At 48.3% G+C, this 13213-nt stretch overlaps 1 protein-coding gene across 4 annotated transcripts; it reads right to left on the bottom strand.

The window, feature by feature from the left end:
* Nucleotides 1-1840: 1840 nt before the first annotated feature.
* On the bottom strand, nt 1841-12148 carry ncln (nicalin). 4 transcript variants are annotated; one of them, XM_047036732.1, is made up of 15 exons: nt 11838-12148; nt 10964-11154; nt 10599-10743; nt 10037-10131; nt 9610-9690; nt 9304-9407; nt 7891-7979; nt 6836-6975; nt 6488-6714; nt 5743-5830; nt 5527-5565; nt 5013-5176; nt 4754-4807; nt 3845-3923; nt 1841-3649 (listed from the first exon to the last, which is right to left on the bottom strand). In XM_047036732.1, the coding sequence occupies exons 1-15, from the start codon at nt 12010-12012 to the stop codon at nt 3587-3589; spliced, it is 1734 nt and encodes a 577-aa protein (XP_046892688.1). In that variant the 5' UTR covers nt 12013-12148; the 3' UTR covers nt 1841-3586. The 4 variants fall into 4 exon arrangements, with proteins under 4 accessions (XP_046892688.1, XP_046892689.1, XP_046892690.1 ...); XM_047036733.1 differs by having other exon boundaries at nt 5013-5173; XM_047036734.1 differs by having other exon boundaries at nt 6536-6714.
* Nucleotides 12149-13213: the final 1065 nt, after the last annotated feature.

Here is a 13213-nt window from a genome sequence, read left to right as displayed (position 1 = left end):
ATGCTTGTGCTTGAACAGGCCACAGATGTTGTCCACGCACGCTCACTCGTCGCCCGCTCCGCGATCGGGAGTCCTTGTTAGTCCGAGGACGTGTCTTCCAAGACCCTCCTGCTAACTGGCTGGCAACCACAAAGCCGGGCACGTAACTAGCTTCGATTTTTCATTAGACATTATTGTTGTTGTTATTATTATTGATATTATCATCATTGATTTTTTTTTTTTTGAATTGCTGCTGTTTCTGAGAACACTGTTTGTAGACGGATTCTGTTATGTATATTCCTTTTTCCCCTCTGTGTGTGGGTGAAACCGGGGTCGGCCTGTTTCCAGAACAGTTGGGGTGCCCTTGATTTGGATCAGCCAGGACTATAAAACCAACACATTTGTCTGAAGACTAAATCAAGCGTATCCCAACTTGTTTCAGACGGCAGACCCAAGTGTGATGTAGCCTAAGTGGTTAGTAACCGTATGTAAAGACGCGGCAGACCGCAGAAGCAGATTGATGGCCACACGGATCGTAGCCTAACCCCTCAGAAGGGTCAGAAGAGCCCGAATGTTTGAACTCTCCATCGATACTTTCCTTCTTTCCACCTCTCATCTGAATATGACTGATTTAGTGTGGCAGGGGACGGTGTCAGCGATCCAGTGATGTTCTATCAGACAATACCTCAATAAAGAACAGAAGGAGGGTATTTTGGAGGTTCCTGATGTGGCTGTTCTGTCAAAACATTTCACACACTCCAAGCTCCGCCTTAAGTGGAGTGAACTTTGACCTTTTTCTCGCTAAAATGTGTTGTGTTGTTGGATCATATGCTGGTCATGTTGTCAAAAACACTTTGTCTTCAATCGGGTCTTCCCTTCTGAAGAACGGAGTCTCCTCAACACAAGGTAGTTCTGATGGAGGTTGTTGCGATGCGTGTGGTCTTCAGGTTGCTATGGTAGCGTCCATGAAAGTGCGCATGTGAGTTCTATCCATCTCTGACCCGCTCTCTCCCAGTCTGTTTCCAAGCAGACAAAATGCACGTTGGAAACGTGAGGTGAAACTAATCACACCAAATTAAACTGTTAAACTCCCTCTTGAGAATTTTTTTTTTTTTGGGTTGTTCTTGTTTGAACGGGGAAAATAACACTGAAATTGTGTATTAATACTTAGTAGTTATCGAGCTTTCTTGCGATACAGATTTGGCAGTTCTTTTCTTCAGCATTGAATACAAACGTACTGTATGTCGACTTGATGAGGATAAAAATAAAGTGTAAACATGATGCTGGGAGGAAGTACGACGCTATGCATTTCCTGTTTGGTAGTATGTATTTAATGCTTTGAGAATGTGCCAAAATGTTGACCAAATCACCAAGAAGTGTTCTGGAACCTACATGGTGATAGAGAGAGAATTGAGAGGGAGAGGTAGTAATTAAGGGGCATGGACCCTGCAGGTATTTCTGACAAATTGCACTGTAATTTATTGCTATTATTTTTATTGTTCTTGAGTAAAAAAAACTAGGAAATAAGGGAGAATTTGGGAAAGGGGGATTTTTATGAATTTCTGAAAGTGAAGAATCAAATTAAGTATGACGTGAATCTTTTTAATTAGAAAGTTGTATTTGAAGAATTATGTTTTGTTGGACCACTGACATTGTTGTTTGGTCTGCCATCGCCCCACTGGTCTCACAATAAGAGTTTCAATCTGACCGCTTTCTAAACCGGACCACTAGATCACCACAGGTACTTTGCCCTTTTTGTAATACAATTTTAGAAATTTCATTCAACCAGTGTTATCATGTTTTTTTTCCCATAAAATAAAACATGTAAATTGCAAAAGAAAGATCTGGAGTCCAAGAATCCTTTCAACAAATAAGACGTATTTGTTTATTCATGTTCAATGTCATGTTGAATGAAATCAGATGTTTGTGGAGCAGGCACAACAGCCAGAGCTGGAACAAGTACAACATGAGGGACTGGCAGGGTCTCAATGACAGAAGTAAGAAGAGGGGTTATATATCAGTGCATGAGTCAGCATCTTCAGCTGCAATAAATTAAAACTGAGTTTTCTCAGTCCCCCCCCCCCCCAGCAGGGTGTGGGCTGGGTGGGCCGCTGGACCAATCAGGAGACTCTGCCAAGTCCATTAACATCATACAAGGCAACAGCAGGTGTCTATAATGCCCACATAATAATGTTTGTGTTACTGGATAAGACTAACCACTAACACACTCAGTGTAACCTTCCCTTGACTGGGATTCAATCAAACGCTCATGACGGTCTTTCAGTGAACTTACATTTCCTTATCTTCACAAGATACACCTGCACCGAACAAGCAGAACTCTTCTGTGATCATATATACGCACATATATATAGATTAAACTGATACAATGAAATGTATTTAATTGTGTGTATTTTTGTGGTAATGGGCCATCATGTGGTTTGATTGGACCCCAGGCTTCCATGACGACCAGTCCAGGGTTACTCCAGGTCAGCTTAAGTGCTGCTCCAAAAGGTCAGTATCAGTCAGTACGCTTCTCCCCCCTCCTCCCCCCTCCTCCCCCCAGCCTGTGTCAGCAGGTTCATGCTCGACAGCGGGGGTGCAGTGAGGCGGGGGGGGGGGGGGGGGGGGAGTTGTTTCAACACCGTTCCACATGCGGATATGGCACAAACAAGACAAAGTGTAGCCAAGGACATGTTTTGATCCAAACAGGATGGGGGGGGGGCAGGCGGACATGTTGGAATGTAGACCTCGTACTGGTCTGTAGGTTAAAGAAGACCAAGACTATGAACAGCTGGTCGGCTGATCTGGAGTAAATCTGGAGAAGTCGAAGCAAGTCACACATCAAGTCACGTGTCAAGTCACACACAATAACTAACTAACGTATCTAAGAAGCAGTGGAAAAGGACGTATTTATCAAATAAAACAATTTTTATCTTTGTATTCATCCGTTTCTGGATGCGGTGTCATAACCACTTGACCTTCCTACTGAGGTCAATAGACGAGGCCGGGAGTCATCTACACACTAGTTCACATTACATTTGAGTAAACAACTTAGATTAATTTGAGATTAGACTCGGGCAAAGGTCATATAAAAAGGCATGTAAATATGGAAGCCAAATGAGCAGAGCATCCATTCAGACAGAGAGGGCGAGAAGACACCAGTAATGACATGTGATGGCCAAATAATAGCATTAGACATTTCTTTTAAAAGTAATTCATTTAGTTTGACCCTGGCTGAAGCAGCTGATCTGAGGCTTTCAATTTATGAGGGTTTGGCCTCTGGTTTTGTTAAATCATGCATGGGTCAAAGTATTTAAAAGGAATTCAAATACTATGTCTGTAGTATGTCTGGTGGTAATGCTGTTGGGTGAAAAGGTGAAGAATCATAGAGAAACTCTGATGGATCAGTCGACAGGACACTAGACTGACTGGCACAAAGAGAGAGAGAAAGGTTTTGACATCGTTTCATTTTCAGAGAGGGAAGAAAGAAAAGGCAATTTCTAGACAGAGAGATGGAGAGATCTGCATGTTCAGAGTCCTGTCTGTGATTGGCTGGAGCTCGATGACGCTGTTTGAAGGGGCGGAGCCTGGAGGAAGTGGGAGTGGCTTAATGCTGCTTGGTCTTGGGCTGGGTGATCCTACGCACCACACTGTAGAGGATCCCAAAGTGCTGCAAGACAAAAACAACCATATCACTTCCTGATTTCGTAACCAGAGAAACAGCACTTGCTATCACTAAACTACTTTCCCACTAACAATGTCACTGCATCAACAGATGCAGGGGTTTGAATCCCCTTGAATCCCCCCGTGCCTAGCCAGTGCCCAGGCTCCAGCCTCAGGCTCCAGCCACAGGGTCCAGCCTCACCTGTATGGCCAGGTACATGACCCCCAGGTAGGCTGCTATGCAGAGCGCCAACAGCAGGTCGAAGATGGCTGGCTTCACTCTGGAAGAGATCAGAACACATTTGTAGTGAGCCTTTCTTGCACTCAAAGTGCTACAGTCCAAATGACCAGAACATAAGAACAATAAGAACAATAAGAACAGACACAGTTCAATCAGTCTGCAGGGGATGAGAGGCAGAGAGACTCGGCTATGGAGAGACCTGCATGAGATCAGATGATGGGAGAGATGGAGCAGGGAGAGACCTGCATGAGATCAGATGGAGCAGGGAGAGATGGAGCAGGGAGAGACCTGCATGAGATCAGATGATGGGAGAGATGGAGCAGGGAGAGACCTGCATGAGATCAGATGATGGGAGAGATGGAGCAGAGAGAGACCTGCATGAGATCAGATGGAGCAGGGAGAGATGGAGCAGGGAGAGACCTGCATGAGATCAGATGGAGCAGGGAGAGATGGAGCAGGGAGAGACTTGCATGAGATCAGATGATGGGAGAGATGGAGCAGAGAGAGACCTGCATGAGATCAGATGGAGCAGGGAGAGATGGAGCAGGGAGAGACCTGCATGAGATCAGATGGAGCAGGGAGAGATGGAGCAGGGAGAGACCTGCATGAGATCAGATGGAGCAGGGAGAGATGGAGCAGGGAGAGATGGAGCAGGGAGAGATGGAGCAGGGAGAGATGGAGCAGGGCGAGATGGAGCAGGGAGAGATGGAGCAGGGAGAGATGGAGCAGGGAGAGATGGAGCAGGGAGAGATGGAGCAGGGAGAGATGGAGCAGGGAGAGATGGAGCAGGGAGAGATGGAGCAGGGAGAGATGGAGCAGGGAGAGATGGAGCAGGGAGAGATGGAGCAGGGAGAGCACATTATCACCCACCTGTAGGCGTTCATGGTCTGTTTGAGTTGGTCATAGAACACAAACTCAGGGTCCCTGTGGGGAGAGAACACACACTTGTCACACACACATTTCCTACACACAGACCTAAACAGATAATGGGAACTAAATTAAACTGCATCAAACACAAGACTAGGCAGGTGTGTCTCAGCCTCTCAGTAAGAGCAGACGAAGGCTTGTCTTTACCAGTGAGAAGAGACGGCTTTATAACCAGGTGTGTGTGTGTGGCTCACTCGCTCACCTCTTGTCTGCTTTGACGTAGTGGCGTCGTACGTCCTTCAGGTGGCGCCCCAGGTGGTACTCCAGGGTGCTGACCACGCTGCTGTCCTTGTCCACCAGCTGGGCTGCTCTGGGCTGGGCTGTCAGCCAATCAACTACTGACGACAGCTGATCCTCCTGTACCTGCTGGAGGAAGAGAGGGGGCGACACACACACACACACTCACACAGTTATCAGCGTCCACTGCCCTAAAGACAGAGATGCCGGACAGAGAGGCAGAGAGACAGAGGCAGAGAGACAGAGGCATAGAGACAGAGAGCCAGAGGCAGAGAGACAGAGGCAGGGAGACAGAGGCAGGGAGACAGAGGCAGAGAGACAGAGGCAGAGAGGCAGAGAGACAGAGGCAGAGAGACAGAGGCAGAGAGACAGAGGCAGAGAGACAGAAGCAGAGAGACAGAGGGAGAGAGACAGAGGCAGAGAGACAGAGGCAGAGAGACAGAGGCAGAGAGACAGAGGGAGACAGGTCAGCCACTCACCATCTGCTCAGTGAAGATCTGCAGGTCTCCTGGAGCCCCCTAGACACACACACAGTCAGTCAGTCAGTCATCCTCTCAGAAGGCCTACCAAGCTCACAGCACTGGCGTTCTGCTCATCAGGTTATTTAAGGTCATGTACACTCTGGTTAAAACTGCCAAAACAAGAAGATGACACCATGTGTGTGTGTGTGTGTGTGTGTGTGTGTGGGGGGGTACCTTCTCAGTGAGGTTGTAGATGACGCGGGCCAGAGCTTCAGCTATCAGCTTGGTGTTCCTGCCCAGCTTCTGCACGTCCACATGAGGCCTGTACAGACAGAGACCTGCGGTTAAACAACGACCAAGCAGCACCTGCACACAGCACCTGTACACAGCACCTGTACACAGCACCTGTACACAGCACCTGTACCTGCACACAGACACAGCACCTGCACACAGCACCTGCACACAGCACCTGTACACAGCACCTGTACCTGCACACAGACACAGCACCTGTACACAGCACCTGCACACAGCACCTGTACACAGCACCTGTACACAGCACCTGTACACAGCACCTGTACACAGCACCTGTACACAGCACCTGCACACAGCACCTGCACACAGCAGAGTCTGGAAGAGGAGGATGAGGGTCTGGATGGGCGGAGATTGGCGGGGGGTGAGGGGCAGTATGGAGGGGGTGGGGTGGATGGAGGGGGCGGGGGTGTGCGTTGAGGGGGAAGGGGGGAGTCCCGTCCTTGTAGGGCTGGAAGACAGGCTGTCAGATGCCAACATGGAGGAGCGAGACGCCGACACAGATGACGGACACTGCTGCACGGACAGACAGGGTTAGGGTTCAGGGTGGGTGGGTGGAGCCTGGCAGGGGATGGGTGGGTCAGAGCAGTATGGTGGGGGGGGGTGAGAGGCGAGGGGGTCAGAGGCGGAGGCTGCGTGAGGCCAGAGGCAGCTGCAGTAACAAACCCACCCAGCAGGAGGCTCTCCTGCTCCATGGCGAGAGGAGGGGGACACTGACCGCACGTCCATGATGCTGGAGCGTCGCGCCTCGCGGTGACTCGACAGGTGGGACAGCGTGAAGGCCGGCAGGCGGCGGATACCGAAGCGCTCGTGTTCCCAGGCCAGCGTGTCGTCCGCCAGGTTGATCTTCTTGTGAACCATGGAGAACTTGACCTCAGGGTACTGGCTGGATGCCACCTGGGGAAGGGGGAGAGTAGAGAGTGAGAGGGACAGAGAGAGAGAGGAATAGAGAGAGAGGGAGAGAGAGACACAGAGAGAGAGAGAGAGAGAGAGAGAGAGAGAGAGGGCTGGACCCTACCGTCTCCAGCTCCTTCAGCAGGGTGTGTTGGGGCGTGCCCTCTTTGGGGGGCTTGGACACGTGCAGGTGCAGGTGGTCTTCATCACCCAGGGTGTCAAGACACAAGACGAACGCAACGTTGTCCTGCAGCAGACTGGAGTCTGGGGAGAGAAGGAGGGATCAAACAGAGCAGACAGTGCTGTGTGAGAGAGACAGGTGCTGTGAGAGAGACAGGTGCTGTGTGAGAGAGACAGGTGCTGTGTGAGAGAGACAGGTGCTGTGAGAGAGAGACAGGTGCTGTGTGAGAGAGACAGGTGCTGTGTGAGAGAGAGACAGGTGCTGAAGGAGAGAGAGACAGGTGCTGAAGGAGAGAGAGACAGGTGCTGTGTGAGAGACAGGTGCTGTGTGAGAGAGACAGGTGCTGTATGAGAGAGACAGGTTCTGTATGAGAGACAGGTGCTGTGTGAGAGAGACAGGTGCTGTATGAGAGAGACAGGTTCTGTATGAGAGACAGCTGCTGTGTGAGAGAGACAGGTGCTGTATGAGAGAGACAGGTGCTGTATGAGAGAGACAGGTGCTGTATGAGAGAGACAGGTGCTGTGTGAGAGAGAGACAGGTGCTGTTTGAGAGAGACAGGTGCTGTGTGAGAGACAGGTGCTGTGTGAGAGAGACAGGTTCTGTATGAGAGAGACAGGTTCTGTATGAGAGACAGGTGCTGTGTGAGAGAGACAGGTGCTGTATGAGAGAGACAGGTGCTGTATGAGAGAGACAGGTGCTGTATGAGAGAGACAGGTGCTGTGTGAGAGAGAGACAGGTGCTGTATGAGAGAGACAGGTGCTGTATGAGAGAGACAGGTGCTGTATGAGAGAGACAGGTTCTGTATGAGAGAGACAGGTGCTGTATGAGAGAGACAGGTGCTGTATGAGAGAGACAGGTGCTGTATGAGAGAGACAGGTGCTGTATGAGAGAGACAGGTGCTGTATGAGAGAGACAGGTGCTGTATGAGAGAGACAGGTGCTGTGTGAGAGAGAGACAGGTGCTGTATGAGAGAGACAGGTGCTGCAGGCTTGAGGTACCTGTGTGATCCAGGTTGTCCTCCAGCCAGCGCTTGGTGCCCTGGTAGTTAAACTTTCCTCCCCCTGACACAAAGAACAGCAGGTTGTACCTGAGGGACGCGCCCAGGTTCAACAGGGTTAACGGGGGATAAACATCTCACTGACAGCATTTCCATAGAAGGCGTACAGCATTAGTGCAATGCCCACAAGCCCCATGCAAACAAAGACCATTATGAAAAATCTATAGACTGAGCACATCTCCTCCCCCCAGGCCCACACACACTCAGACTGCAGTTCCTTAATAGCATCTTTCCTGAAGTACCCCTCCACCTCCCCCAGCCTGTGTGACACACTCAAGACTCTTAACAACACATTGACTCTGAGTGCAGTCAAGCATCCGCTAGGCTAAATGAGGGAGAAGATCCTTGTATGCTGTAAGTTAATAGCTGCATCAAGAGCTGGATAGATTCCTGTACATGTGGGATTGGGTTAGTGCTGAGCGGTGTCTAATGTTGGAGATGGAAATAGTATAGGGATGGGTGTGTGGTTGTGTGTGTGTGTGTGTGTGTTACAGCTGAGTATATATGTGTGTGTGGTATAGCTGCATGTGGGTGTGTGTCTTTGTGGTACAGCTTTCTCTGTGTGTGTTACAGCTGAGTGTGTGAGTGAGTGTGTGTTACAGCTGAGTGTGTGTGTGTGTGTTACAGCTGAGTGTGTGTGTGTGTTACAGCTGAGTGTGTGTTACAGCTGAGTGTGTGTTACAGCTGAGTGTGTGTGTGTGTTACAGCTGAGTGTGTGTGTGTGTTACAGCTGAGTGTGTGAGTGTTCCAGCTGAGTGTGTGTGTGTGTGTGTGTTCCAGCTGAGTGTGTGAGTGACTGTGTGTTCCAGCTGAGTGTGTGAGTGTTCCAGCTGAGTGTGTGTGTGTGTGTTCCAGCTGAGTGTGTGAGTGAGTGTGTGTTCCAGCTGAGTGTGTGAGTGTTCCAGCTGAGTGTGTGTGTGTGTGTTCCAGCTGAGTGTGTGAGTGAGTGTGTGTTACAGCTAATTGTGTGTGAGTGTTCCAGCTGAGTGTGTGTGTGTGTTCCAGCTGAGTGTGTGAGTGAGTGTGTGTTACAGCTGAGTGTGTGTGAGTGAGTGTGTGTTTCAGCTGAGTGTGTGAGTGTTACAGCTGAGTGAGTGTGTGTTACAGCTGAGCGCGTGAGTGAGTGTGTGTTACAGCTGAGTGTGTGAGTAAGTGTGTGTTACAGCTGAGCGTGTGTGTGAGTGTGTGTTACAGCTGAGCGTGTGTGTGTTCCAGCTGAGTGTGTGAGTGTGTGTGTGTTACAGCTGAGTGTGTGAGTGAGTGTGTGTTACAGCTGAGCGTGTGAGTGAGTGTGTGTTACAGCTGAGTGTGTGTGAGTGTGTGTTCCAACTAATTGTGTGTGTGGAGCTCTCACCCAGCATGCGTCCTCTTGTACGTGTACAGTCTGGAGAAGAGACGAGCCAGTTCCAGCAGCATGGACACACCACTGCCGTTAGAGTCAGCTCCGTACGACAGCCACTGAAGCGCACACACACACACACACACACACGTCACACAGCAGAACAGTAACTTCCTTCCTGGCGCCCCCTGCAGCCCTTGCATGGTTGTTTCAAACATGGCTAAATCGAATCAAACTTTATTTGTCTTTACAATGCGCTTCACAGAGGGAAAGGTGGGGGGGGGGTAAAAAAAACAAGGAGACAGAGTGGGCAGAGCTTACCGGGGCCACGCCGAAGGAGTCATAGTGGGCAACCAGCACGATGGTGGGCAGGTCCTCTCCTCCCACTCCCGCTAGACGTCCCTGAGACAGCAAGGAGACAAGGCGCTTAGTCTGATGACGTGAGAGTGTGTGTGTCCTAACCTCCAGGCTAGTGATGGTTGCCTGTGTGTGTGTGTGTGTGTGTCTGTGTGTGTGTGTCTCTGTGTGTGTCTGTGTGTGTGTGTGTGTGTGTCCTAACCTCCAGGCTGGTGATGGTTGCCTGTGTGTGTGTGTGTGTGTGTCTGTGTGTGTGTGTCTGTGTGTGTGTCTGTGTGTGTGTGTGTCTCTGTGTGTGTCTGTGTGTGTGTGTGTGTCTCTGTGTGTGTCTGTGTGTGTGTGTCTCTGTGTGTGTGTGTGTGTGTGTGTGTGTGTGTGTGTGTGTCCTAACCTCCAGGCTGGTGATGGCCCAGTCACTGACAGCTTTGCTCTGGGCTCCACTGGTCACCATCTGGAAGCCGTTGGCCGTGGCTGTGTGAAGCAGCACTGAGGGGACGACACAACATCTATCACACCTGCTCCGTCACCATGACACCCAGCTCCTCTGATGGACACACAGGGAAGCCCCGGCCAACTGTCAATACACGACCGCTGATGAAGTCTTATTCTGATGAATCAAGACCTGATTGGTTGGATTTTTAATAGGGCTTTGAATCATCCCATTGTCATCCAATCTACACCCATAGGAGGATTAGTGCTGGACCAGGAAGTTGTGAGTGAGACGTGTGTGTGGGTGGGTGTGTGCGGCAGGAATCTAGCTCTCTATCTATTATAGAGACTATATATATATATATATAGTCTCTATAATAGATAAAGGTATCAGTTCATTCAGAGAACTCAGGACCAGACACAGTGACTCCAGATCTGATCATTCCAACAGTCCAGTCCCTCTCTGATCCGTATCAGGACGAACCCAGGGCAGGTGAGGCTGTGAGCGGTGCGGGGCGTCCTACCTTCAGCAGCGGAGGATGAGTCCTGGGATGAGGAGGAGGTGAGCGTCTGGGTGTAGATGGACAGCAGCTCCTCGTCCTCCAGAGCAAAGTACACAGGGACAATAGTCTCCGTGGCTAGCATCTCTGGCTCCAGCTCCATGAACTGCTGTAGAGGGGAGACAAGCGTGGGTGTTGAAGGTGTTTAAGAGGGTGTGATAATGCGTTTTAAGGGTGTTATAAGGTGTTTAAAAGGGTGTTGAAAATTGTTTAAGGGGGTGTTACCTGGACTGTGGGTGTTGAAGGTGTTTAAGAGGGTGTGATAATGCGTTTTAAGGGTGTTATAAGGTGTTTAAAAGGGTGTTGAAAGTTGTTTAAGGGGGTGTTACCTGGACTATATCCTGCGGCATCGTGGACATGTTCTTGGGCAGGATGATGACCACAGCACCTGCCGACTGCCGCAAGGCCTTCTGGTACTTCTCGTAGGAAAAGTCCACAAGCCGCATGATTACACAGCGACGACTTAGCACCTCCGCTTCCACGCTACGAGCCTCTGTGTTGAGGATAGCGTTCCTTGTACCTGTGGACACAAAACAACAGGTACGAGATTGACGGAGTTTCGGTACACCAGAGAAAAGGGAAAAAGTTAAAAGGTATTACACAGCATGAATGTGTCGAAACGGATTATATGTTGTATTATAACTGGGCTAACTTGGATTCTGGTGCGAATGGAATTTTGCCAATCAGGCGTAATATTCATAGTTTACAAATCCTGACGTAATTTAATTAGGCGTCCATGACACCTGTCTGTACCGTAGCCATTGCTGTACATTTTTACACATTGTCCAATGTCACTCTCAGACGGATGCCTAGCTAGCTCGACAACGGTAGCAGGCAACTGTTTATCTATGTTAGAAAGCATTTATAAAATAAAAGCAACAAACCTAATGCTGATATTTAGATCCCTTTTGATTAATTACATTATTTTGACAACAATCAATTCAAACAAGCTGGGTGGACAGCTAACAGATTTGAATGTAACAACAGTTAGCAAAAGCCGCTAACCATCTAGCTACTGTCAATGGATTTCTACGAGTGACAGCTAACGACGTTAGCTAGATACTTCTACTACTTACTACTGTAGAGTGACGAATCGATTTATATTTCAATAGGGTTCATGGTGGCCTAATGTGTGGACAGTGTTTACAACAAATGCTTGGACTTCAGCTTGTCCCAGAATTTTGAAGCGATTAACATCCTTACCGTACGGTTGTCCCTGCAGGTCATATTGTTGCATGCGGTACACGGTGAATTCATGTGCCGCTTCGGCTGGAAGTGGTGACACTAAAATCAGAACCGCTGGGATAAATACAATGAAAGTCAAGGGAAACGATGACTTGAACATATTGTCAAACACCTCACTAGCCTCTTCAAACATCTTTAACTGAGTGGTAAGTCCTAAATGAGAAGAAAAATCTAATAATCGAAGCCGTCACAACCCTCTAAAATGGACAGTTACTGTTAGCTAGCTAGATGCTACGTAGGTAGCTAGTCATTAGCAATTCACACCAGCAACTAAGCGACGAATTTTGATCTGGCGAGAACATCGACCACCTAACCTTGCTTGATCAGAACAGCGGGTTGCATTTTTTTCTGTAAGGGTTGCTTAAAGATCGTTGTCTTCTCGGTCTGTCTTTAAATGAGAGATATTGGCAATTACAATCATAATTTTTGTTTAATAATGGTTAGTACATTTGTTTGTGATCCTTTCATTGATTAAAGAATTGCGATATTTGACAGGTCTTTCAGGAGCCGTAAGACACCAATTTCAGTTCTTGGTAATGTTGCTTGTTCAACACTAGAGGTGCTGTTTCATTATTCCTTTAAATTGCACATATGAAGCTGTGACTTGTGTATGATGTAGCCTGTTTTTGTTGAGTCCTTGTGTTATTAATCCTAGTCAAAGCCGTACAGGTATACATAATTACAGTTATCGTTTCTGTAGTCTTGTGTTTGTGCACAAGAGCTACGTAGATGACAGTGTAAGCTACAATAATATCCAGGATAAGGCTACTAATAAAAATACGAATTTAATTAGATTTGTATGCATTGGTTTTACATGCAATTTCCCAAAGGGCTTTGCAGAAGCCCATTGCTGCAAAAAACATACACATGAAACAATCCTAGAAATACGAGAGAAGAGAGAGAGAGAGAAAAAGAGAAAGAGAGAGAGAGAAGAGGAAGAGAGCTGAACACTGAAAGAAAGAATGCATTGTGGGGTCTTCCCTTCCAATCAGTCCCCTCATAGCTTGTCAGATTTGCACATGCCTTCCTAAATAGCCAAAGTCAAAGGAAGCAAAGGAATAATGTGCCTAATAAATGTTAAGAGTAGAAATGATGTGAGAAATGTAATTGAAGTCTTGGCAGGAACATATGTAGATCTGTACAATTATCCATCATCAAACAAGATGCCAACCCTTTCATCAGTGCAACAATCATCATTAAGGAGCCAAATGAGTGTAAATGGATTACTGCTGTCTGAAAACCGCAGTATCACCTGAGCCAAGGTGAAGGAGAGGAACAGTTATGATGTCATCTCTGTCTCTCTCTCTCTCTCTCTCTCTCTCTCCTCTCTTCTT

This window comes from Hypomesus transpacificus, chromosome 16, assembly GCF_021917145.1.
Source record: "Hypomesus transpacificus isolate Combined female chromosome 16, fHypTra1, whole genome shotgun sequence".
Taxonomy (NCBI): domain Eukaryota; kingdom Metazoa; phylum Chordata; class Actinopteri; order Osmeriformes; family Osmeridae; genus Hypomesus; species Hypomesus transpacificus.
The sequence above is the reverse complement of the archived record's forward strand: the minus strand, read 5'-3'. Positions and strand labels throughout refer to the sequence as shown.

Bases quoted from the DNA above. Each gene is read 5' to 3' on its own strand.
- ncln (XM_047036732.1), bottom strand. From the start codon at position 12,012: ATGTTTGAAGAGGCTAGTGAGGTGTTTGACAATATGTTCAAGTCATCG. The intron at 5,831-6,487 runs GTGGGTTTGTTA...CTGTCTGTACAG, and splicing joins GCAGGAGAGCCTCCTGCTGG to GCCTCATGTGGACGTGCAGA. The intron at 5,177-5,526 runs GTGAGTGGCTGA...CTCTTCCTCCAG, and splicing joins AGATCTTCACTGAGCAGATG to CAGGTACAGGAGGATCAGCT.